The sequence below is a fragment of the Botryllus schlosseri genome, chromosome 4 (assembly GCF_051294905.1).
Source record: "Botryllus schlosseri isolate E-star chromosome 4, Bs_hap1, whole genome shotgun sequence".
NCBI classification, from domain to species: Eukaryota; Metazoa; Chordata; class Ascidiacea; order Stolidobranchia; family Styelidae; genus Botryllus; species Botryllus schlosseri.
The window spans coordinates 4,132,336-4,159,854 of record NC_137239.1 but is presented as its reverse complement, the minus strand read 5'-3'; the positions used below and the strand labels follow the sequence as shown (position 1 = coordinate 4,159,854).

The 27,519-nt window shown below is 39.4% G+C and overlaps 3 protein-coding genes and 1 long non-coding RNA gene across 4 annotated transcripts in view; 2 read left to right on the top strand and 2 right to left on the bottom strand.

Moving 5' to 3' along the window:
* The window catches only part of LOC145437899 (uncharacterized), a 63,406-nt gene extending 42,833 nt beyond the window's left edge, over window positions 1-20,573 (top strand). Inside the window, exon 2 of the mRNA XM_080315286.1 lies at window positions 20,021-20,573. The gene's annotated coding sequence lies outside the window, so the exon portion shown is untranslated. The remainder of the gene's footprint in view (window positions 1-20,020) is intronic.
* LOC145437976 (uncharacterized) overlaps window positions 1-27,519 on the bottom strand; it is a 574,293-nt gene that overhangs the window by 474,523 nt on the left and 72,251 nt on the right. The gene's annotated exons all lie outside the window — the stretch shown is intronic.
* LOC145437902 (receptor-type tyrosine-protein phosphatase epsilon-like) lies at window positions 7,636-25,646 on the bottom strand. The gene is made up of 5 exons (XM_080315288.1): window positions 25,516-25,646; window positions 17,967-18,119; window positions 17,688-17,821; window positions 11,086-11,221; window positions 7,636-8,660 (listed from the first exon to the last, which is right to left on the bottom strand). Exons 1-5 carry the CDS (start codon window positions 25,543-25,545, stop codon window positions 8,532-8,534), a joined length of 582 nt encoding a protein of 193 aa, XP_080171414.1. The 5' UTR covers window positions 25,546-25,646; the 3' UTR covers window positions 7,636-8,531.
* On the top strand, window positions 23,545-25,203 carry LOC145436871 (uncharacterized). Its single transcript, XR_013914453.1, has 2 exons — window positions 23,545-23,686; window positions 24,032-25,203. It is a non-coding gene; the product is annotated as an uncharacterized LOC145436871 (long non-coding RNA).

Sequence of the window (27,519 nt, the reverse complement as noted above, 5' to 3'; positions counted from 1 at the left end):
ACTCAAAAAGTGGTATCCGCGGCTATCCTGCTAGGCGCTCAGCAATCACGATAGCATGGAGGAGAAAAAACGGGGGTGCAGACTAGATGTCCTCACTATAAAGGCCGTATCGCATCTCCGTCGTCAAAGCATCTCGATGGTTCAGGCGAAAAAGAATACCTTATCTCTCTCCCCTGTTTTAGAACAAGTTGAATAATTAACAACTAAGCACCGTCATATTAATTTCATTATGAATTTTCCTATAGGAACTTAGCAGCCTGATAATCTAACGACAATTTAAATGTTTATTTGAAAAGAAAAGTCGATTCAGACTGTGTATCACTGTACCTTACTTCACTAACTGCGATCGGGCTGAGCTCTTCCTTGACAAATACAACTAATTCCCGCGAACGTCCTAAAGTATGGCTTGCTCCAGCGATATTTCTGGTGTCCCGTTACTTTGAGACAGTATTTCGCAACAGGTTTTGTCTCTTGAAACAGGATGACGCTCGTTGACGGTATCAATTTGGATTAGTAAACTTTATATTGAGGTAATTATCGAAATATGCCTGTACACTATCACTGAAGTATTGTGGCTGGTATATTGTAGTTGCTCCTTTTGCGTTCAATGTGTTATTTCAACGAGTCGCGTCGACGTGTTAATCGGGATAGTGGTCCCTACACAACTGCATGTGATTGCAACCAGGGCTTTGGAGCCGGGGGAAGGAACCGGAGCCGTGTATTTTCAGCGCAGTCGAAGCTCTAAATTAAATTCTGATGGAGCCGGAGCTGGAACCGGTTGTTTGAAAAGTAGCTCCGGCTGCGATGTATTTTATAAAATGCTATGCTAATACTTATGGCTGAATTCACAAAAGTTTCCGGTAATCGTTCAAAAAATCAGGAATTTGTTACCCCGTTGGCGCAACCCTTTTTAAACTAAGCACGTTCAAATTGTACAGTACACATATATAACGCGCTAAACCTTGGTATGCGGTATATGCCATGCAATACTACATTCGGGGACGTGGTTATACGTCATACCCGTAATTTCGTCATCACCATAACACTGATGCCCCACACAGCGGATCGAAAAATATTGATCACTATGTATTTCACAAAATGGGACTGGTGCTTATGTGATTTGAGCAAATTAACTAATGAGTTATGATAGCCAGTAGTTCTCAAAGTGTCGTGTGCAACAGTGGCGCGCGAGAAATTCTGAGGTGGTAGGTGAAGAGTGCCGTGAGTAATGTCGCAACTTAGATTGTCGAGCTTCTGTATGAAAACAGTTGCAATTATGTTATTAAATTGTGCTTTCTAGCTAGCCGTCGGTGTTCCGTGTAGTACTAACACTAGGGTTACCATACGTCCTCTTTGAAGAGGATTTGTCCTGCTTTCTGACTTTTTTAAGAATTTTGGTTTAATCTAGGCTAAAATTCGACTGAGATACAATAAATCACCACTGAAGTAACGCTCTGGCGGCTATTTCGGAGGCTAAGCCGGAAAGGTTACCTTTTTTATTTTTTGCCAGACATACGACCTTTTGCATTTTTACCGGATATTACTCCAGTATTGTAAGTAAATTTGTAAGTCTGAAAATTGTGAAAAAGTGTCAGATTTCCCAAATGTGGTAACCGTAACTGACAGAAATAACCGACAAACGCCGGTACACTCAAGTAAAATAAATAATTCAGGAGGTACGACAAGTAGTGAAAAAAGTTAGTGGTACGCCGTGTGGTAAAAATTACATAAGTGTTACGCGATGGAAAAAAGTTCGAGAAACACCGAGTTAAATGAAGCGACGCCAGAGGATAAACGTGAACGCTGCTGCACTTGTACATGTCAATTTGGAGGCGCGCACGGTCTACTCTCTGAATTAGGCGAGCAGATGCCCGTTCTTTGGTGACAGCTTTCGTACGGCGAAATTCAACAGTGTGTTATTGTATATGCCTGCGAATTTGAATTCAATCCTGCGCATGATCGTGTGTTGCTGTAAGGATCTGCGAACGTAAACAGAGAAACGCATCCCAGAACGCCGTTATAGTCTGCGAACAATTTTTCCGACGCGAGCTAGTCAATTCGATGCCCGAACCCCATGCTCTTGGATATAATAGAGAGGATTTGATGATTGAATGCGAGTTTTGACGTATGTACGTATTTATCTGTTTTTCTTTTGCATATATTCTTGTCTGCTTGGAAACAGTCGTATTCCTGAATTATCACGCAATGAGCGTCTTTAGTTTAATTCTTTACTGACACGGTGTACTGCACACTAGATTCTCTAGTTCTGCGTTTATTTGTTTTTGTTTTTTTGACAGACAGCTTTATTCCAGTAATCTTGATCGACACCGGGTAGAAAGCGTGTTTCTAGTCGCGACACGCGCTCATGTTGCTCTTGCTGCATTTACACTTGAACAATCCCACAATTCAAGATTACAGTCAACTGTATGAGTTGCAGATATCAGCGGATTTGGAATTTCCATGCCCTAATCCAATCCAAATCCGGAACTACAAATCCTAATGCTAATCCTAATCCAGAACTTTTGTATATTCAAAGCCATGTCCCATCCTAATCCGACTCTAACTTGAAATTCAGTAAAAATGGTAATTTATGCAAAGGAGGAACTGGAAATTATGCTTTCACAACCAACAATTCTCTTGATTTAAGATAACTTAGCATCGGGCTGCACTTCTCGTGTTTATTGGCACCGAGTGTACCGTAGTGTAGTGTACCATAAGTACAATAATAACTGATCTGAATATAGTTTGTCACCATTCGCCTCACGACATATCAATCTCCGAAAAAATCCGTAAATCCAATCCAAATCCTAATCCATTCAGAAAAGAATCTCTAATCCTAATCCAATCCAAATCCGGCAAAATTTCACAAATCCGTTTTTTTCAAATCCTGATCCTAATCCATGTTCACATCTGATGGCTTGATATGATCGAGTGCAGGGCCGGTGTTAAAACGTCGCATCGGTGATTTGATGCGGTACGCAGTAATGCCGTTGAGTGAGTTCTCATTCGACTATGCCGAGTAATTATGACGTCACAGGACTGTGCAAACCCTCACAAAATAACGGTTCGGCGCGACGGCCCCCATCGCCACGGTAGTTATTGACTACACGACTGAGCCATTCGATAGTTTACGGAGTCGGAGCCGGAGCAGCGGTATTAATGAGTTCCGGAGCTCGGAGCCAGAGCTAATTCATCATAGAAGAGAGCTTCAGAGCCTGAGCGGGACCAGTTAAAAAGTTTTGCTAGCTCCAAAGCCCTGGTTGCAACATCACTAATTTTAGAGAGACCATCTCAATCGCAGTGGCAGACGATGTTGGATCATAATGTATATAGTTTGGTACAATAAGTGCTGCGAACGACTTTACTCTGACAATGGAGCACGCAAATATCAGGCTACTGGAAGTTACGAACCGTGATCAGATCTGATATCACCAATCGCCTGCGTCGATACCAATCAAAAGTTTATTTTTGTAGCTAACCATTGTATTGGTGACCTACAGCGACAATTCACCTGTCAAAAGCCGGATATTGGTGTGTTTGTTTACTGATGTGACTCTATTCACACCTGATTCGTCGGATGTATATGCTAAATATCTTGAAGGTACCGTATTTCCACGATTCAAGGGTCATATCATGCCATCAAAAGAGAAAACCTGAGGTTAAAGAACCTTGTTGTAATTGTAATGCATTATAAAAGGAATTGATATGCAGGAAATGAGTAACATTTTATATTTACTGGGCTAATTGCATCAACTTCACTCTGATCGTTGAACACTGGTATTCGTCGATATCTGTCGTATGCACGAGCTTTCACAAGTAATATTAGATCACATGAGCGTACACGGCACCACCGCGGAGCGATCGGAGATAGTGTAATAAATACGCCAAAATAATGTAACAATGATTTATACAAATACAGTTATAGCCTTATCGTCATGTTTATATATGTTCAAACTGTTAAAGTATAAATGATATATACACCAGATATCTACAGTGCATGGTGACAAATATAAATAGAAGATAACGTGCTACTTTTTGAAAATTGTTCATATAGAAGACCAATTAACCAGGTATAGCCATTCCTCTGATTCCGCTGTTCATGAAGATATGAAACCAAAATATGTTCATACACTCTGAAAGCAGCTCGCAATCAATGAGCCAGAACATTTTCACGCAGTTCACATGTTTGATAAATTGGATCTTCGCCTTCATTTCGGTTGTCATAGATTTTATTTGCGTCTTCATTCCCCGGTATATCCTACTGGGCTGTCAGATTAGCATAGATACATCGCGGCGTCAAGAATTGCATCACTAGGTTGTAACAACACTTACAGTCACACTGGAATATATGGCGAAAATTGTAGCTAACTGCTTCGCATCAACACGATAATTGCTTACATGAACAATTATTGAACATCGCTTACGAAGGGACAGTAATCTGATGTAGATTGTGGAGTGTGTTCATAGAAAAGTATATATGGAACATCAAATAATTATATGACGTTGTACGTATAATTTTTTTGCAGTATTTGCGGATTTGTGGTGAACCTAGGATTGCGGCTTTTGAAGTTAGGTATCCGAAGTGTTATTTACCACTAGGGTTGCATTAAAAACAAATGGTTGTTTAAAAAACACTTTCTTTAAAACATGTTTTAAATAGTGATTTAAACAAAGGCTTTTAAATAATTGTATTTTTAAGGTTGTATAAATATGCCAATAATTGTGTAATTAGACATAAAAAACATGTTGTTTGAGCCTAGGGACGACTATCACTCAATATAGTCACCGTATACGATATTGGATGGTTGGTCATCAAAGGAGCTACGTTTAACCCATATTTTCAATTTCCGATGTCATTCCATTTTGGAGTCACAATTGAATATTCCTGACGTCATGGTTTAAAAAATAAAAATAAAAACAATAACAAACATGGTTTAAACCAGGGCCATGTATCAAACATGTTTGTTTTAAATTGATTTTTTCAATACAACCCTATTTACTACAGTATGAGTCGCTCTACACAAACGGTCATATATATGCCGGTCCGGTGGTAAGTCTACGGATGGGATTTTAAACTTTTTAGATCGTTGGCCCCCTATGTTTCGTACGCGGCTGGGGTACCCAAAAATCCAAACGCCGATGACTACAATAAAGACAGAAGTTCATTACATCAAACAACAAGATCAACTCAGTTTAGGCTATTCCAGCAGTTTCCGACTTGACGACCACAGGTGCATTTGAGGTAGGCCACAGAGTAATTTGGAAAGTGGTGGGGATTGCAAAGTCAAGTTATATTTCCATATTATTCCCGGAAAACATCTGGTGATATTGGAAATCTTACCTAGAGATGGCAATGACAACCCAGGACTAACAGCACCGATAATACCTTATTTTCGATCATATAATTATTGGAAGTTGACGCAGCTTAAAAGAGTGTCCACCAGCCCAGCACTAACTTTTATTGGATGTAGTTATACAGTCCTACAGTAGGCTATGATTAGGGCGAATTTCTCACCTAAAAAAAGGTCGAATTTGACTAAAAAAACCTAATTCTGACCTCACGTATGCAAATAAGATGTTTTTCACATAATGTTAAAATTGCGCTACTTATCTTCATTTCTGGTTAGAACTGTCTGTCCTGACGAAGTAGTCTGGCCTGAAAAAATCTTTTTGACTTGAGAACCGACAAATTTTCACACGAAAAAACTATAGTTTAACGACATCTGGCCCCATAAAGAATTGCGGTATGATACTTCAACTGCAACTTATCATTCCTATCAGATTTTTCCTAATCGTTATCTTTTACATTTCTAGCTTGACTGTCAATCAGAATGAATGGTGTAGTCAAGTCATCTTAAACCTTTTCCGTCGTACCACTGATTTCCGATAACGATAGTCTTCTGAATTTATTCAGATAAAATCTTTAAAGAGATAGAATTTCATATATAGAACATTGTTTCCGTTGCATGATAAATGTTTTAAACGTCTACAAATCTACAAAAATTCCACATGAATATATTTAAAATATTATTGCAGGTCACTTTAATGCTTTTGACCTGCTGTCATCGTCATTCGCGTTACCTAATTTCATTACGGCATTCTGGAATAAAGATATGTTCAATGATTTGATTTCGATTAATCAATGTTGTCGATGAAGTATTGTAAGACTTTAATTTAGGTATGCAATTCTATTTGAGCCAATGCCCACTAATATTCCTATGCGTCATATGCCGATGATATAGCGATATATGTCAAATGTATATGTATATCTTATGCGTTGAAATAAAATGAAGACATAATGTATACTGTAGTTTTACAAGGTCTAGATGAGGGTTTAGACAAGATAATGTTCAATTTAAATTTACGTCGTAAAATACTCTAGATTTCATTCAGAATCAAATATTCTTTTCTCAGGCCCTCGGTTTTATAGTTTATGGTTTATGGTATTTGTTTGGGACATCTTTCAGTAATTATAGGATTTCCGCCCACTGAAATATATTTCTGCGCCGCAATAATCCTTATGTCAACCTATAATAATAGTTAATTTAGATACCGATTGATTTGAATTAGTCGACGACCTTTGCGGAAAATTCTACACAAAGTGACATGCACCATTCTGATTTTCAAAAATACATAAAAAAGATACAGCAGATTGATAGCTCATGCCATTTTATAAATAAACATGACATGATAGACCGGTTTAAAAATATATCATGGTCTCTGAGTCCGAAAATGTCGTTGCAATTGCTAAATCGGCTCTCGTTTTTTATACATTGGCTTTTACTACACATATCACGAAAAAATGTGTGCCAATGAGTTACATAGGTTAATTAAAACTCGAGACACGCGAAGTTTTGCCGTAATGATTATATCATCTCACATGTAGCACTAACTTAATCTTGATAACGTACTGAGAAGGCAATAGTTGGTTTTATCATGAAATTATCATTTTAGCGCTATTTGCCTGGATAGACAGCTTCCACCAATTCATCTTCCCACGTGAACCGATGGATTCTATCGAATGGCAGGTTAGAGAGCTCAACGTTAACATGCCTGTTGAAAATGATGATGTGTTACAATTGGCTACTCAGTTGTTTTCAAGGAACACTACTGATTGATAAGATGGTACTGAATAAACTTTTTAATACTGAGAATAGCTTCCTCTTATGACAAAAAGACAGGTACGCCAAATATGTCTCCGTTATTTGGTACTGGGATAGTCCAGCCTCTGACAAACACTGGATTTAAAAGGAATGGTACATACGGAGAAAAACTGTCGTGAATGAACGTTTCGTCACTTGTAAACGCATCCGTTCACCTCAATTGTTCATCGAAATAGATCTGATGAAACAGTTTGCCAAGGCCTTCGATAAAGAGGGTGCTTATTTTGATATGTTGTGCATAGTTTCTCCTGGTCTCGGTATTGAAAAGTTGGAAGGAGGAATTTTTGACGGGCCACAAATACAAAAATTATTTAAAGAGCACGTTTCCCATTGAATATGACTGAAGTGGAAAGGGCAGTTTGGACTCTTTCGTTGCAGTTGTGAGAGGATTTCTTGGAAACACAAAAGCAAGCAGCTATGTGTATCTCATAAAAGCTATGCCTACAAACTTTCATGCTCTTGGATCTCGGATGGGTATTAAAGCTCACTTCCATAAAAAGTCGGAAATATGAGCGAGGAACAGGGTTGAAGGTAGGTTTAATCAAGATATTATATTATTGGAAGAGAGATATCGATATAGGTAGATGGGATAGGCTACTCGCAGGCATATTACTGCTGCTGCCTAATGCGAAACTTTCCGCAACAATGCTACATCTATGGACTACGGAAACAACTAATATACGCTGTTCTGATATACTGGTACCTTATTTGAATATCTTGAAAAAATTACAATAATGTGCTTTCTTGATAACTAGAGCTAATTCGCATAAACTAATGCCATTTTCGAGCTCGGTGCCCCTGATATAACCTAAAATCGTTCATATCTTCAATTATGATTTTTTTATATGAACCAGTGTAGTAAATAGATATAAAATTAATAGTAATATTATGGAAATGATATTTAACAATTTGCCGACGTCCACAGTCAATCTGCGCCGTTGTAAGTTCGATCAAGATCGATGTGAGAAGAATTGCGCAAGACTGATTCGAGATTTGTGATATTTGAGTTTCTTTATGCCGCTGCATCAACTTATAAAGACATTGTGTTGGCAATGCTTTGCTTCCTATGAATTCTAAATCACAGCAAATCTATATGCAAGGAAATACATAGCTGTATCGCCCATACTGAAAAGGAGTTGATACGAATCCCTGAGATTCAAAACGAACATGCCCGAACCGTTAAAATGGAACAAGGCGTGTGATCATGATCAGTAGGCCAGTACGTAAATTTGATGTATGCATCATTCTCACGCCATCCGATAACAACCCGAGTCTCAAAATAAAGATTTTCAGTATCGAGGCATTAGAAATGACGAGTGTTAAAACAGCCTGTAATCCGATGTCTGTGACTATGCGAATGTGTCCTTTTTATATAACTTCGTATACTCCGTCGGTAACATGGTCTTTTTGGTCGACATGCATAACAGTTTCATTCACATATTCATTTTCTTTCGACAAGAGGTTCTTCGCGAGATTGTAGCAGCACATGTAGTCGATCTAAAATAATCAGCGATAGTTGAAATCAAATCAAGTAGAACAGTCATTATATTTCTATATTCTGATTGTTCATTCCAATATGTAGCCAGGAAAGTGCTAGAATTTTAAGCAAACAGGTGTAATTCCAACAATGTATCTAACAATATGGAACAGGGGTCTCGAACTCAAATGTGCTCGCGGTCAATTTCCCAGATTACTGATGTCGCCGCGAACATCAGCATCATAATATGGTTAATGAATGTATTTCCAAGTAGGCTTTATTTGCTGCGACCTGGTAGACTGGCATTCCATTCCATATGAATGTGAGTTACTATTGTAGCAATTAGCTATCGCCTGACACGATAAAAAATCACATTTAGGAATATTTGAATCAAATTGGTATTGTACTTGGTAGAGAGTTAGTAAAATTGGTCAAAATTATAAGATATAAACACCACGAGAGAAGAAAATGCATCATGACAAGACACCATAAAAGCGATAGCGGTTGTGCCAAAATTATAGGTAGAATATTTTGGAATTTAACAAAGTTTGATACATATCAAAGCATTTGAGAATTGTAGCTTAATCCTTGTTTCGGGCATATAAGTTGGCTAATAATCATGTCATTGCGAAAGGGTTAACTTTACCGTCGAATATTTGAACAAATAAATAGTAGCGAAAATATAATAAATAGTGATATAAATGTCCGATCGCTGAAAAATCCGTCGATGTTTTCTCTGTGAAACGTGCCAATACCTTACTCGCCACCTTTAATTGGCGAAAATAACTTGGATAAAAAATTGCAAGATGATGCAATATGCATATAACTATACTTAGAGGGGGCAAGGCAGAGGGTGCCGGGCAGATCGACAAATTATCTGATCCGATTCCGATCCTGTTTTTCAATTCTCTGGCCTGACTCTGGCCTACTCATATGCGGGATTCCAAAAATGACGTGATCCGATCCGAAAAATTCCGACCATTACTCACAGGTTGGTATTTGATAGAAACAGTACAAGCATGAAATTATAAACTCAAAGATCAAACCCATCCCTTGTCTAAAGTAATTATGTCAACTTGGTCTCAGCATGTGGTTTATTTCCATGATCTGTTCATTGTAACTATATTGATTCCAGAATGGAATAGGACAACGCTGCCCTTTTCTGGTCCGTCTCCGGCCGTATCACAAAAAATGAATATCCGACCCTAATCCAGCCCCGAACAAAATATCGAAAATACGGCCGATACCCCACTCTAATACTGACCTGCTTACATAGGAAAATACGCAACGCAATAAACTACGACCCTTTTGATACATTACTATTCCCCATAACAGTTTGATAGTTTGTTGCGTCCATGGTTCTGTCAAGTCCCTGTGTTCCGAATCACAAGCCATTCTTTGATTTTAACGTTTTACCCTAGTCAATTCGACTCATTTTCTTTTTATCACTCTGCGGGTCCGATTTCAGGTAGTTATACGAAAGGACGCTTCGTTCGTGGTAGCTTTTGCAAATGAAGTGATAGTTAGAGCTGATGGAGGTGGTGACAGACAGACAGACAGACGGACGCACGGAGACGGACGGACGGACGGACGGACAGACAGACAGATAGATAGCAAAACGCAGGACTATTCCGCACCTATATAGACAATTGACAATAGGCTATCAATATTGTTGGTTTCGGTCAACATGTGGATGCAATTTTAGGCCCAGGTATTATTTGGTAACCAACTTTGCGAAGTTGCATGTTGGTCGAAACTCCAGCAGTCTTGGTGTGCCGAGGAGAGGTAATGGCCGGCGCTAAAGTGCCTATTTTTACTAAATGTTGCGTAACATGGTCTTGGGGCGCTGCGGTACTGCTATTAAAAGGTATACATTCAACCACCACGAAACGCGATCGATAAAAATTTTGAAGTCACAAGTACGAAATCTTCAACAAACACTCTATAATTTCTCGCAAAATTATTTTGCGCTCCCTCAAGTTCGGGCTATTTCCCAATTGGGGGGTCACGGATGCGGCGGTTACGGCCCTGCTTATTGTATACAGTAGGTCATCAACATTTCACCACTTTAAATGATACCCGTCTCCAGGATCTCAGTTGCATCGACAACATATCAGCATGACTTAGGCCGGTTCCGTCTAATCAACGATTTTCAAGCAGCGTCGCTATAATTTGGAAATTATATGGTAAAGGGCTAAAAAAGATTATTTCCGGGCACAAGTTTCCCTGCACCCCTTGTAAAACGGGACGAGGAATGTAGCTACCCGCCATTCAGTGCTAGTGTCATCATAGCATGGGCGTCTGCAATTGTATTTCATCGAGTCGAATGAACAGCTATAACATCAGAAAAAATATTTGGGTACGGCCTATAGTAGACATGTGATACCAGTCACCGAACTTTCTTTATCTACAAGGCGTTACCACTGACGTCACACCGATGTATACCTGTGCTGGAATCATTCCGGGTCGAATATCTTTGAGATCTTTAACGGTACGAAAGACATCGATCTTTTTCTCCGACTGAAGTCTGGCGAGCATGTTCAGAACCGCTATGAAAATTCCACTTCGTCTCAAACCGTCCCTAAATAGGAATGGAATTTTGAATGATTCCATGTCATGCCCTTTGAAACACGAATAATCATGCTTGTACAATACAACATATTTGTGACGACCATGGAAACATATCATTTGATGTCTAATTATATAGTAATTAAGAGCAACGGAATTATTTCTGTATTCCAAATTGGAATTCCTACAAATATAGCGACAGTTTCTCTGGGCTGGAGGAGTGCAGCTTGACAATCGAGTTACAAAGTAGGCGCATCGATATTTTTTCCGCAGCTATTCCACTTAGTCGTTTGAATATTGAATTTACTAAAAATTCTTTGCGTAATAAAACATACAGCTCGTAAATAGACCACGTTTACTTCGGCTGACTAGCGCTGTCGTGGTTGTTTTGCTGTTGACCATCGATCGAATTTGGTATGATTCGATCCGTTCAGCTCGACTGATATATATCAACTACGATTTTAGGGCATATTATGATAACAGAACAGTAGCCTACGTATCAGGAAAACAAATGTTTCCAAACAAGAGAAATTGAATCAGCTTGTTATGACCCATTCGCCCACTGACACAAAACCAGAAAAACCTCATTTTACTTGCTAAAACATTAGTTTTAACCATTACTAACATCGGTGGCGCTTACGCTAATCTGCAAGCCTTTTCTAGGAATGTGATTTTTCGCTAACTCATAAAAACAAAAATCTATCACAATACAGATTTAATACATCACAATATATTATTTTCATGAAATCAACATAACATCAGCAAATTATATATATATATATCGGCTTTCAATTAAATAAAAGGGCAGAAGAAAACAGAAAACAAAGGAACATCAAGATAATCAGTTTTGGGCCCTTATTAAGCGCCTCCAGCGTGGGCGGTCGTGGGCGTCTTCGAGCGATAGCCCGCGTTGCGCTAGCTCGGTCTCTATTGTTGATTGCCATGTGGTACTATTCCAGCCACCTCTGCGCCATGGCTCCGTCGGAATGTGGTTGATGATGGTGGCGGCGGATTGATCGTCTTGATGCCGCACTAGATGACCGATGCGTAAGCGTCGTTCAGCAGCCAGCAAACGGCATGGGACCGTGTTTGTAAGTTTGCGCAGAGCATTGATGGATATGTGCTCCGGGTGGTGGATGCCGAGTGCGTAGCGGAGGAGTGCATCGTAGTTGGCGTTGAGTGTCTTAGCCAGCTTTTCTGCCAGCGTGAGTGCTTCTATTCCGTAAAGAAGAACCTGCTCGACAGTGGCACGGAAATGCGGGTCTTGAGTTGCGGTGAGGCACTTGAGTGGAAGAGGCAATGTAGCCGCCTTGCCGCGCCCCAGGCCTTTGCTCGCTTCGCCTTCAGTGCTTTGCCAGAGTCTGCGACGTCAATACCGAGGTATATAAAACTCTTGACATTCTTGAGCCTGACTTCTCCCAGTTGAATTGGTGTCGCGTTCTCCGGCAGAGCTGGTATGGCTAGAACCTCAGTCTTCTTGCCATTGATCTGGAGGCCAATAAGAGCGGCGGCGGCCTCTAGTTGGTTGATGAGGCGCTGTGCCGACGCGGTATTCGGGGCAAGCTAGGCGAGGTCGTCCGCGTAGGCAAGAATACCGACGTGGATAGCCTCGCGAGTCGTACGCGTACGCGTTCCTTGCCGTGGCCGCCATTCAAAGAAGTCCGAGTTGTCCGGGAAGGCCATTCGTAGCACGAAGTCAAGGATTATCACGAACAAGAATGGTGCAAAAGTGTCACCTTGTAGCACGCCAGCCGAAGTGGTAAAATCTCCGCTTGGACCGTCGTCTGTTCGGACTCGCGCTCGTGTGTCAATGTAGAGGGCCATATTGGCGTACCTTATCACCTCAGGAATTCCATAGAATCCGAGGATCTTCGCCATGGCTGGGCGCGAGACCGAGTCGAAGGCTTTCGCAAAGTCAACAAAGACAGCCACAACATTATTTTTGTGTGAGCGGCAGGTGTCAATGATTGTGCGCAGTGCCAGGATATGCTCTGTTGTACCGCGGGATGGTCGAAATCCATTCTGGACATTCAGGAGCTTGGTAGATACTTGCTCACGTATGCGAAGGAGCAGTACTCGGTCGAACAGCTTGACCGCGTTCTGCATGAGGGAGATGCCTCTGTAATTCGCTGGGTCACTCGCAGCGCCTTTCTTGTATATAGGCACGATTTCGCTCTCGAGCCACTCGGGCGGCACCGGGCCGCCTTCAAGGACACCGTTCATAACGTCGAGGAGAAAAGGTGCAACGCCCGGGGTGTACGCAGCCGTTGGGATGCCGTATCAGCAAATTGTTGAAATAATAAAACTATCAATATATGATGGTCACACGTAACGAAAAATGAAAATTTATTGCAAATCAATGAGCTACGCAGTTCCCTTCCATATACCAGATTAGAACTGCGAGTTTTCACCTAGGAAAGTGTTGTCGTATTAGACGCTCGAAACGCAACAGCGTGATACCATTACTGATAACACTGCGGCACTGAGGGCATTGATTCCGAATATGACCTTCATTTTTTTTCAAATTGGCTCTTGTTTTGGAGGTAACCCACGGTGCTATTTTGACCAAAATAGCTAGATAGAAAATCAACTGTGTGATACTATAAAGTTTAGAAATTCAATGTAGTTGTTGTTTTTACACACAAAAGACTCTTTTGAATCAAAACACAGCAACAACACCATATTTAGGGGTATTAGATTTATCATAGTTATAGACTTTCACGGATATCGTGTACATAAATAAACTCCAGTCATGTATATTTAAGTCATAAATAAGAATTTCCCTATATACTCCAATAACGCGGCATTATTTCAATCAGTTTTACGCCAACCGCCTATTGTAAATTTGAAATAAACAGTTGGAATATAATATTAATAATTTATTTTAAAGCACAATTGTTTTTGGACGATTTTCGGCTGTAAGATATTCAGTGCAGTTTCTTGAAAGGTTCCAGCAATGTTCCGTCATACTATGTTCATCTGATCTGCACTGATATCTTTCCTTTGTTGTTTTGATGTATTGGTGGAACCGCTCCTCTTGTTATTCAAGATTATCAGGAAATATATCAAGATGACTGAACAGGAAGTGAACATTTATGTTCGTGTTTGTTCCAAGTTTTCCATATGCAGATACAAATTTTCCAACCAACTATTTGTAGTTGGGTGCGTTGTTGTTGTTGTTGTTGTTTTTATTAACGCATATAATTGGCGCTTGCAACTCGTGGTTATTTGCGCCCACACAGTAAATTTCCTAATAGCATAATGGCATGTCTTCATGAACTTCAGTCTTTTTTCGGCTCATTTGCTGCCTCCTTTCACGGGTTCGGCTCTCTCTTCGTCTGGGCTTTTCAATGCGCTGTATTACAGCGGGATCGGCGATGAGGAGCCCAGACGTGCGTTGTGATTATCCAAAAAGTTTTATTTACTAAATCTTAGGAGAAATTCCATGCAGTGAGCTCCTTTCTAATATTAAATTGAAATATTTCAACGGTATTCGAATCAGAAATCTATCAAAGATAATAGACTTAAGCTTCGCGTTTGATAGGGATACTAGGTATACCCACTTTGTTCACTGAGAATGCAATTTTCCATTTACAAGCCAAATGAAATGAGACGCATATGAGTATTATAGTTAAGCTTTTCAAGGACAAATTTGATAGCCTAATACACCTTTATTTCTTTGTAGAATGACCAATTGATACAAGATAATGTGTATTTTCGTTGTGCGAAAGTACAAGTGTTAGGCCTGTCACACTTCTTTTTTGACCTACAAATATTTCGCATCAGTTTATGTTAATATTGATAGAATGACGGAAAACGACATGAGAGTTCTTCATAGTCAATTATCTATTCATGCAAAGTATAAAATTGGAAGAAAAAAACAGGTTTTCCTTCCTACCAAGTGAAATAATAAAGGGTAAATTTCGACTTTTTTAGGGGTTCAAATATCTTCGGAACAAGAGCCAATTTGGAGAACTAATATAATATTCGTATTCATCAACCTCGAAAACCCAGAAACGGCTCTCAGATGTTCTGCCAAAAAAACATTTTGTCGACTAGTGTATTAAATGAGCTTCTGAAAGCTAAATATTGAAGATATTATTGCCATTTTAGAAAGACTGGATATTGAACCCCAACATCTCCCGCGGAGATGATTGCACACCACACAAACCGCGAGAGTCACAGTTCGACTACTGATCGCGTCTGCAGCCAATGATGGCAAAGACGAACGTGTCATGACCATCACGAACCATATACAAAAGTGCATTGCGTGTCATGGCATCTCGGGATCTTCTGAGATCAGATCAGGGAGTCTAGTATTTCCAGGAAGTATAGGTTGAGAACCACACTAGCTTAGACTCGTAGATATGAATGACGATCGAAATATTACAATACTATTTTCAGCTTCTTAAAAGATCGGAATTATATGACACACAGATGCGGCTAAAACGCTATGGCAAATTTTTCGGGCTGTAATTTTGTTTTGAATGGGTAACATAGGAATCACGCAAAACAATATATATATTTTTTATTGCTACCATTAGGGGTGCGGATCTTTGTCAAATAAAAATTTCCGAGTCATGAAACGTGTCACGAATATGGTCGGCAAATCTTTTTTGAAAATATATTGCACCAGGAACCTGCTTCCAAAAACGTCGGTTTAGTATTGATTTTGGACATTGGATTTTGACAAATGACGTTTTGACAGTCGCTGCTGCGAACATTATCTGCCTCAAATATTCCGACGTGATCAAAACCGCATCGGGAAATTCATCCTATTTCGTCTTGTAATCGTTTTTTTTCCGCAGTGCATTGAAAAGCCCAGACTGAAAGTTAGTCGTGCTCAAAGTCGGCAGCAAAGACCACGATAGGGAAGCGTGGGAGCGAGAGAGACTGAAGTCTGAGTGAGAGTAAGAGTGAGAGACGTTGTCAAAAAGACGAAAGGCAATAAATTATGAACATTACAAATATTCGTGTCGTGGTGCACAAAACCTGAAAAAAGACCATAAGCGTCACTGTAAATGCGCCATTAATAATAATAATAATTCATTTTCGCAGCACAAGACCAATCGCTTCCTACAAAATACTATCGCAAAAGAATTCTGAAGCAAAACACGGACGGCAAATGAAACCAAAATGAAACTGTAGCACATCTCATGTCCGGCTGTGGTGCACTTGCAGCTACCGAATACACATGGAGACACAATAGGATTGGTCACTACATTCATCTTGAATTATGCAAACATTTTAACATCACCACTTCGACAAAAAATTGGTACGATTACAGCCCAGCACCAGTGACAGAAAACGAACAAGTAAAAATTCTGTGGGATGTACCAGTTATAACTGACCGCGAAATCAGGAGCAACCGCCCGGATATAATCGTCAAACTAAAAAAGAAAAGAGAATGCTTATTCATTGAACTGGCTGTCCCAGCTGATCACAACCTACTGCAAAAAGAATCAGAAAAATACTCCAAATACGCAGACCTCAAAATGGAATGTGAGAAAATGTGGCGATGCAAAATAAACATTGTACCGATAGTCATTGGTGCTACAGGGGTCGTGAGCAAAAAACTCATGAGACATATCCAACAAATTCCGGGTAACGTTCGATTCGACATGATCCAAAAGATCACATTATTGGGCACTGTGCACATTCTTCGGAAGGCCCTGAATGCACCACTGGACTAAAATTACACTTGTGAACCACAGCATAATTTCTGTAATTTCGATTCTTCATCTTCAATCATCTCTACCTCTGCTCTGTAACCCTTGCCAATTCTCCATCTGCTGCAATTCTGTAATCTGACTTCTCCGTGTATTGCATAGGAATAACAATTTGAATGTATTACTGAAATTTTAAAAATTTACTCCAATCTCGCCATTTTCCTTTGGGGGCAGGTTGCTCCCCGGATTATGTGTGTATCTACCAGTTTTACTGTGAATAAAGAGAATAATAATAATCCAAGTTTAACCATCACTTGGAAACGGAGTAAAATTGTTGCAGCTATCACACAACCTTATATGTCCTTCGACTCGTTTTTATGTCAGGAATATGTATATTGTGTGCACTCATGCATGGGTCACGAACACGGCGGCCGAAACTATTTCTATTTCTTGAAAGGCTACACGAAGGAGCAAAGGTTCTGATTTCAAACATTTAGTGCAGATTCAACATTGTTATGTCATATGTTAGTTCACACTCTTTTCCGAGCACCATTGACGACGCAGAACTCCAATTTATACGGTAATAATTAATTACAACGCCTTTTCCCCAAATAATCGGATTGGGATCGCCCGCTAGCGGAACAGGCGTGATGATATTCTCAGTACTCATATCACGAATTAGTACAAGCATAGTCGGCTACGTGTTCTATCGTGCTTTTATTTTTGTATTTTTTACCGCATAGCAGACTACTCATAAAAATACGCCTGAAAATACCAATTCGACGAACAGTTCAAACGTATTTCACTTACGTGCAATGGACCAGAATGGTTGCTGCACTTTCCTGGTCAAAATCAATGATGCGCTTGATCATTTCGATTATCTGATCCTCCTGATCCGGCAGCTTTCCGATTCTCCAACCAAGGTATTGACTTTGCTTAATCAGCTAAATGTACCAGTAGAGATGACATATGCCAAATAAAGAAATATAAAATATGCCATTATGTTTGCATCTTTTTCCCAGTGATTACATTTATGCTATGATTTTATATTGAAAATGACGGGAATCTTTAACATTGTAAATTTCTTACCCGATCTTGCCGATTCCTTCTGTGAAGCAGAAAAGTTCTTTCCACCTTTTTCCCCATTATTTGCTCACTTCGAAGTGTGATAGATATGCTATTGTAGGTTACTGTTGTGTTGAGATGTTTCGGCCAATATTCGCAGAAGTTTTCTTCCATATTCTGGAAATTTCAATCGATATCTTGGGGCAATTATTCGAGCTTTGAAACGTATGCTTTTTATGTATTAATATTCATTAAACTTCATTACGGCGACTCTGGGACAATTGTGGAGGTTATGATTAGTTATCGGTATGTATGCGGTGACCACACGTACAACTCGCGACAATCTCACTTTTCCACTAAGACGAGTGTTAGGTCATCATAGGATGAGGTATAGGTTCAATGAGTACGAATATGTCTTTCTCGAACGAGAATCTGTTCGGCTTTTCCGATACAGGTCTTACAAAGCTTTGAAGTTTCGTATAGTACATTCCATTTAATTCGTCATCATTTGAAAATATGTTTCGCCGTACATGGTATGTTATCGGGCCGGATGATACGGTAGAAGGAAAGCAGGGATAAAATTCTATACACACACACACACACTCTATAAGGCATTGCTGACAGAGATTTGTGGATGCAATAAATATCCAGCATGGGTTGGGTATCACGGATCCTTTTTTCATCATATGGACGAATGGATTCATCACTTCAACTCGTCCCATGCCGGTCGGCATATCAAAAATTCAACGCACCCAACACGGAAATTTCTGCGCCACCGTACATTGCACCACAACACTCCTCTATTATGCTGAGGTTGAAATCGGGATATTGTCAATTGAATTTTCATCTTTATCGTATACAGTGCCACGATGATGGTCGGGCATTTCCTGCTAGTGTGCGCAATAGGGCTGTTGAGAAGAAAAAAATTCTTCAGATTTCACTGGCTATGTCATAAATTATTAGGTTGGTTAAAACAACGCTGCACACCAAATTTGGCTCAATTCCAACCAGTAGAAGCGAGATTCTTGCAGTAAAAAGCTGTGAATTTATTAATTAAAAATAAGAACTGAACTTTACCCATAAAATTGCTAGACTGCATGGCAGTAAAGATGATGCATACCAAATTTGGCTCAATTCCAACCACTAGAAGCGAGGATGCTGCAGTAGAAAACTTTCAAAGTCCATGATTTTATAATAAATAATAGGGTTAGCCACCGTGAATACTATTTTATTCAAATCCGAATTTTTCCATTGCAATAATAAATTCAAAACTTTCTGCGGCAAAAACCTCGCTTCTACCGGTTGGAATAATGCCACATTTGGTGTGCAGCGTTTATTTAGCCAACATAATAATTTTATCACGTGGCCAGTGAACTTTGAAAGAGAAATTGTTTCTGAACAAGCGGAACCTTGTCTTCTTGACGGTGCGGGCCCTATTGTTTAGTCGATACACAATCCCGCCTGTTATTGAATTGGTATTAGTCACCTCACCTTTCTTTAACCAGATATATAATGGTCAGGTCCACAAGACTATAGTAGTATTGTATTGATACGACATTGCCTTATATGACTTTGTGTTCCTCGGAAATGGCACGGTGGCGATTTCAACAGTTCAATGATGTTTTTTTTTCATGGCAATTTTTCTTGCACTCCCTCTTGAACGGATCAGCCATTAATCATTCGTCGAATCATTGCTGCGGCTTTCAAGCTCACTTTACTTTTTGGGCTTTTAAATTCATTTCAATCGCAGTTTGGTCGGCGATGAGGATACCAGATAAACCTACGACGCATTGAAACTTGATAGAGCCGACACATTCAACAACCATTGGTGTCATGATCGTGTTGATTAGCACACTGCGCCACTCACTTCCCATATTAGTAGTAGATAACCATAGAGTATAGGCCATAGTAGTAGACAAGCACATATATAACACACATAACAAAAAAGTTTAGGAATCAGTTCGCTGGACGCCTCAAATCTTTGCTCTGGTATTTGCACACGGGTCGATATGTCTGGGTTTCCTGTCGCCGATATCACAAGCTCAGCACTCAGTGCATTTAAAAGCCCAGAATGATAGTGACCAGAGTTGGATCAATTACATTATTTCAGTTCAATTACAATTACAATTACAATTACTTTCATGAATGTTTCAATTACATTACAATTACAATTACTCCATGCTAAAAATATCAAATTACAATTACAATTACAATTACTCCTTGCATGCATCAATTACATTACAATTACAATTACTCCTTGCATGCATCAATTACATTACAATTACAATTGCTGCTGTTGAACATTTAATTGAATAGTCATAAATTCAACCGTGGTCCTTGACAACCGTAGCGTCGTATTTAACAACAATTCAAGTCTAGTTCAGATTGTGTAGTAATAATTGCGTTGATGTGCGTACATAGTATGCTATGTAAGATGTCACTGTGACGTAATGTAAGCGTGTTTTGTATGCTAGGTAATTATGGCTCACGTAATTGGAAATGTAAAATGTTATTTACCTAATTTCCTATGGGTTAGGATTGAGGATAGGGTGCAGTATGTCGTTGAAAAAGTATTATAATATATGCATGTGTTGGATTTGCGTATATAGTATATAATTAAAGAAACAATATTATTTTTATCGAGGGACGTAGGAATTAGGATGAGGAGTAAAAACAAAACCGTGCTTTGTCAGATAAGACGTTATATAATATCCAGTGGTCTGGTTAGTTAGCCAGACGAAATAACGATGCATCATCGTGATCTGAAATCGTATTGTAGATTGCCAACCCACGGATAGATGAGCAATATGTGAGTCACGGATGAATGTACCGACAAACGTACTGAAAAGTCGGCTAAAACCAGCAAACTTTATAGTCCTAGAGCTGGCGATCCATGCGTCCAAATTTGATGCATCTGGTTTTCATCGTAAGCTATTGATGTACTAATTCCGAAAATACAAAATAAAATCTCGTCAGGGCAATGTAACTGCTCCAAAATAGCCGTTTAAGGCCGACTGTTCTGAAAAGTGAGAGCGCTGCAGCAGTATGACTACAACAATTACCAGTTACGCCCATAGCGATTGTTCAGGACAATGCCGATTCCCATACTTTCACGACTATTTTGGGATGGTACCATTGCCTGGAAATATACTTTTATTGCGGAATCAGTGCGACACTAGCTTTCGATTACGACCATACATATCAAATTTCGACTCTTGGATCGCCAGCTATGGGACTATCAATTCTGCTGCTTTTAGCCGGCTCAGCAGTTCGCTTCTCGGCGTATTCAATCGTGAGCCACGTGTTGCGAATCCATCGGTTGGTTAGTAATTTAAAAATTGTATGGAATGGCAGCCGAGGCCAGCATAGCGGTAAAAATAAAAATAAACTCCGCCCGCAAGGGCGCGGTCAATGGCCTTCGCGAATGGATCCACCAAATTCCTTGTCGTTCGTTTAAAGAGAATGCATTATAAGTCAATTGTTTTATGCTGTGCTTGTCAGGTCTCAATAGCAATTTAATGTAATTGAAATTGTAATTGAGCAAAATTTTTGTCAAATTACAATTACAATTACAATTACACAAAATAAAAATGCTTCAATTACAATTACATTACAATTACATTGAAAAATGTAATTAATTACATTCAATTACAATTACAAATTACAATTGATCCAACTGTGATAGTGACCCTAGTTAAAGATAGGCTTCGGAAATTGACTCATGGCAGCGAGAGTCTAGTCAAAGTTTTCTGGAAGATTGCCAAAGTGAACGAACATTACTAGCATCAATAGTAACAAACTGCTGTTCCAATAGTATGTATAAAAACATAACAAAAACTTGTTTCTGTGATTTCACAAATATAGAATTTTTTGTTAATTCCGAGCAGAGCATTAAGAGGTGGGACACGGTCGATCACGGCTAATAAGAGGCGAAAGAGGAAAATAGATGTTAATATGATGTTGTCTCAAAATAAAGTTGAAACTGCGACAAATATTTTGATGTGAGTCATTTTCCTTACAAAGCCACAGTAGATGCGCTGCCTCCAAAAGAGATTCACAAGTGGTATGATTGCTCTTCATCCATATTTATGGTATCGAGATCACGCGTCTTCGCTCCTCAACGCTTTGTTAAGCTAGTTGAACGCAATTTTTCACTGACCTTTTTGAACGCGATTAAGCATTCATTCAGTAATCGAATTTTAGATAGATGTCGGCCGAAGTGACGAAGGAATTTTAGGAAGTGGTCACCCGATATTATCTATACATTTCGCAGAGGGTTAAGAAGGGAGGGCGTTGGGGCTCAATATCAAAGATATTGATTGCGTGAAGTATAACAACCCTAGAAAGTATTTAAGCCGCAGTTTCAATACTGCTGGTTTCTGAGAAAAATGACTGCTCTCAAATTTCCTTTCACTTTTAACTTAAATTTGAGTTCACGTAGTAATGAAAATGCATTTCTGAATAAACATAACTATTGAGCTGTATGACTTAGCCAATTATATACTTCTCAACAGGGATATATAGAACTCCGGGATGGCTGACTGCGTCAATTGCGTCATCGCGGTATTACCTAAGTGGGTCCAGATTCGCGCATTCAGTTTTGATTCACGTTACGGTCAGCCGCTTCATCTGTGTGTAATTTTAAGTTTTTGAGAGCGGTAGAGGCATATAATATCCGTGTTTATGTTATTATATAAAGCTAGAGGTTAACTAGGTTATGAGATGTTCAGGTAGTCTGAAACTTTGCGGTATTAGCCCTATTCCTTCAGCAGCAATTTACCGGTATACCGGTACGGCCATTTACTCGCCTTCGGAATATCTCTGCTTCTGTAGTATCTTATGTAACATGATTTGCTGCGCTGATAATCGTGAGAAGATAACAAAATGTAGAATAATTTCCAACGTTAACATTGATATCCGCAGTATGATTTTGATTACGCCTTGCGGTATGTTTTTCATTTACCGGCATGTTATGCGAATGTATGTCACCATCCAAGGCTGTACATTGCACAAGTACAAGTGTACATTTACACTGTGCCGTGTCAACTATGAATGCGACCGTTAGGAGGGACTTTGTCAGTTAAGATCTTGTACTATAGATTAATATGTGAATATGCAGGTAGTGCTGGCTGCTGGTATTGCAGGCTTACCGGTATTCCAGATCATTGCTGGATTATTCCTAGTAAGAATTGGAGCCACTGAGTACACCACCGGTGTGCAAGATTCAAGAGGAATTTCAATTGAGAATAACCAAACATTTGAATCTAATACAAACAACACAACGCGTCAAGGTCTTTGCAGTTGTGTAAGTGTCCATAACAACTGTTGAATCCAATCTCTTGTTACAGATACTATTCATCAGTAACATGTCTGGTAAAACAAGGCAGGCATATGTTTGTTAATGAGCGGCACCTCAATGCTACAGTACCGGAATTATACTTCAACAGAAGTGCACTGTTGTGAAGTGAACTACCAATGGCTGACTCCCAGTATATGGCCACAACATTTGTTGACCATTTGCTCTTACTGAGGCCATGAAGATGCCCACTCCCTTGAATGGATAAGCCAACACAATCGTCAGGACACGAGACGACCCTGAGATACGGCCTGTCTTTACCATATATAGTCTATAGGCTATAGGCCTGTACGATGGAGGAAGAGAAAACTCTGAAGATTGCTTTCAATTTGCAAGGTTTAGTCAAATCGTTGCAATAACGCATGGACCTCTCCTCAGTCGGCCCAAGGTAAGTTTGGCTGATTCTAGTGATACGTTATTACATGAGCGATTTACATTAATCTTGATGTGGTTAAAGTAGTCTGCATTGCTACTCAAGTAACAGTCGTCTTCCCGAGCGTACTGGTATTTAAACTTCCTTAAGTAGCTGTAAAGTGAAATGCCTGCAAGGTACTCAAGTTTGGAGATGGCTGCTTCAGAATTACAAGATGTATCTTCGAAAATAGGCAACAACTACTTGAGTACTGCAATGAAGTAGAAGTTCTTCACTACTGACCAACTCTGCATACATCTACATATATTCTTAAGGTTAATTTGTGTCTCTAAATAAATCATTTGTTTATTTTTGTTGCAGATTCCGGAAAAACAAACGCGATGTTCCAGCATTTGCATCACGTCAACAGTGGATATCCTGATATATTATACTGGGCACATTCCATTGAAATCTTGGCAAAGATGGCCACGATTTGAATATTTGGATCTCGTGCCTCCTCACCGAGATGATTTTTTTACATGGAATCATCTATCGCTCTATCGGAAAATCTGCAAGACAATGATACTGAATATTTCTCAACTGATAAATGGCATGAAATGCTTCAGGAGGCCCATTCGTGATGTACCGTTAAGCCATGGTGGCAATTTCTTCACTGCGGTCATGAAACTATTTCTCGGTGAACAAAATATCAGCTGAATTCAACAACTGGGTCTACCGAATGCTTCTTGAATTGATAATGATATGTACCGAACTTCTACCCGAGGCTACATTTGAACCTGAAGAGAAGTATCAATGGTGTGTTGATTTCTTGATCAACTTTCATTGAGTGACATAGAAGCTGACAATGCTGCTATCACAATTTCGAGTCCTTACAGGCCGTGCTATCTTTTTGTTATTGGAAATGCTCCATGGCAGGGGTGCATTTAAAATAAACGGTGTTTGAAATACTATGTTTAAAACATGCTTTAAACAGTGTTTTAAACAAAGGCCTTTTAAAAAAATTCTTCCAACGTTGTAAAATTATGCCATAATTGTGTAAATACTTTCTAAAATACGTGTTATATGAGCCTACGGACGATTACCACCCGATATAGCCGACTAATATCGATATGGGATGGCTGGAACCCTCAAAATAGTCGGTTCAACGGCAATAGCACAGATATTTCGTCAAAGGAGCTATATTTACACTATATTTGCAATTGTCAATGTCAATCCAATATGACGTCACTATTGAATATTCTTGACGTCATGGCTTAAAAAAAGTATATTGTATACAAGGGCCTGGTTTTAAATATGTTTGTTTTAAATGCAACCCTATACTCCATGGTAATTGTCGGTTAACGCGAATTGAAACGGTTGATTTAATCAATCCTATTACCCCCCCCCCCCCCCCATCCCAGCTGCAAGGTTTCCGACAATGGCTTGTAAATAGGTAGAAGACGCTGATATTATTCGTTATTCACTCTGTTATTTATGGCCTGATGCAGATTATATGATGTGTAGAAATTAAACACATTCATGATTTACTGAAATTCAGAGTTGTGATAGTTTCCTTAGTTGGCTATACAGCAGTGTTGAACTTTACTAGGTTGGCTATACAGCAGTAAGGTTGTGATAATGGAAGAATGTCTAGCTTAACTAACTATTCCGCAAAAGGTTGAGGATCGTTATTCTAGAAACAGCTGTATTGCTAGCTTGCAGAAAAGTGGATATTTCGAGGCAGATTGCAGGTAACTTTCTGGACCTACTTAGGTAATGGCCAAAATGAAGTCAGCCATCCCGGAGTTCTATATATCCCTGCTTCTCAATAATAATTCACAGTCACACGCACAATACTCAAATACCTTCGCTTCTCGTTGCGGATTGTTGAGCATGATAACCTCATCCACCTGATTATCCCATAGAGCTATCAGAAAGGGTTCTACGGTAGTAATTGATGGTCCACTAGATGCGATAAGAGAAACGTTTCCCTGATAACTCTGGTAAAAAGTAACAAAAAGTAATGTAATTTTCACCTACAAACCAACTATTTTCACAATCATGGAAGCAGAACTCTACTACATTTTATGTCGTCCTTTTCTCATCCACAACATTTCAATTGTAACTCAATTTTTTTTGGTTTAGCCCAAATATTGTCAACGGTAGTAGCTATATAGTAGGGTTACCATATTTTCGTTTCACAAATTCCGGACGCTCTTCAGCACCGACTAGCGGATTTCCAAATCTGGTTTGAGTACATTGTCGAATAATATGACGTCACAACGCCTTGTCTATCGACTAGAGGTGGTCACGATCCGATTCAGGAGTATATGGTTGTGTATTGTAAGTTGTAACCAGGGCCGAAGTCACATTTTTTCAGCCCCCTCCCGCCCAAATAAACACTGATCTTGGGCTCACCTTGGCGTAGGGTAGGCTATTCGATCCAACTTCTGGGGGCTAACTATGTGCGTCCGGTCGTTAAATGATTTGAATGAATTGTATCAATAATATTAGTTCGTCCATATATTACTGTATAATTTTGATCCTCTCTCCGCCCACATGATCAGAGTTAGCGGTAGAGCTTGATTAGGATGATGACTTCGAAAATGCAAGGAGCGTGATTCTACATCGTAAAGTCATGTTCATGTCACGCCGGTAACATTATTTATCAGCCTAATGCCGATGCGTACTGCACCACTGAGCTATATAAACACCGCATATCCGGTGTTTTCCGACCTTTTATGGTCGCGACTCCATTTCCAATTTGAAAAGGTGCCGCGGTCCAGCTCAAAGTTTGATGAGCTGATTACTAATTAGAGGTCGGCACATTTGCCCAGACTTACGGCCTATTTTGGAAGCTAATTACGTTCAACATCTCCGCGAACCCCAGAATAAAGGCAAACTACCCCCGGGTTTAGAACCACCATATTTGAATAAAGCATCCAAACGGCCTGCCCTAAACCGACTCTATTAAGAAACCGTTATCCTGTAATTGCGCTTAGAATTAGACTTCTTTTTGTAGATGAAGGTTATTTATTGTTTATTTTTGATCGCAGTTTTGACGAGGGTGGTAGTCCCCATATTAAAATCAGTATATATGATACTAAATCGCGCGCAGCGCGAAGAAAAATTTCATGTAGCATAAATCTGCCCAAAAATAATCTTGTTTATATTGATTTACGAAAAAAATTATAAGGCCTTCAAAATTCCGGACATTTAGCCACATTTTAGAAATTCCTCCCGGACGCAGTTTTTACAGTGAAATTCCGGACATGTCCGGGAAATTCCGGACGTATGGCAACCCTACTATATAGTCATTTCATTAGTACGAAGATGCATATCGCCACGGAGCTTGAAGAATAATAATGAGAGAATATGCAACTATTAGTTGAAGGAAAAGTAAATTGTTTTGGCCGTCAAAATATTGAGTTAGCCGAATCATTGGATTGTTATGTCGGAATTCTGAGGAATACTGGCGTTGTTGGTCCGTCCAATATTGCCAAATTTATTAAAAAGATGAGAATTCCAATCCGGTAACAATCTCAGTGTCTCATAACATTCATACATGTTGGTGTATTGATCCATATTTTATTATTATTTTATTTATTTATTAATAAAATTACGTTTAAGCGTGATAATTCAGTATTTTACTGACAGGTGAATGTGTTGCTACATAAGTAACTTTTCAGCAACCTCAGTATGAGTCAGCCCGCACGTGATACCGAGACAAAGACAAATGTAAGGAGCGTGACACAGATAATGAATACAAATACAGACGCTATAAAGTATAGGATTTGTATTGCGCAAAATAGTATTTACGCACAGGTAACATGAAAATAGCAGTTCCGTTATACATGCACTATTGGGCA

Coding starts and splice junctions, on each gene's coding strand:
- LOC145437902 (XM_080315288.1), bottom strand. CDS start 25,545: ATGCTCAACAATCCGCAACGAGAAGCGAAG. Junction 11,222..17,687: donor ACCATTCTGGTCCATTGCAC/GTAAGTGAAATA, acceptor ATTCCTATTTAG/GGACGGTTTGAGACGAAGTG. Junction 8,661..11,085: donor CCGGAATGATTCCAGCACAG/GTATACATCGGT, acceptor TGATTATTTTAG/ATCGACTACATGTGCTGCTA.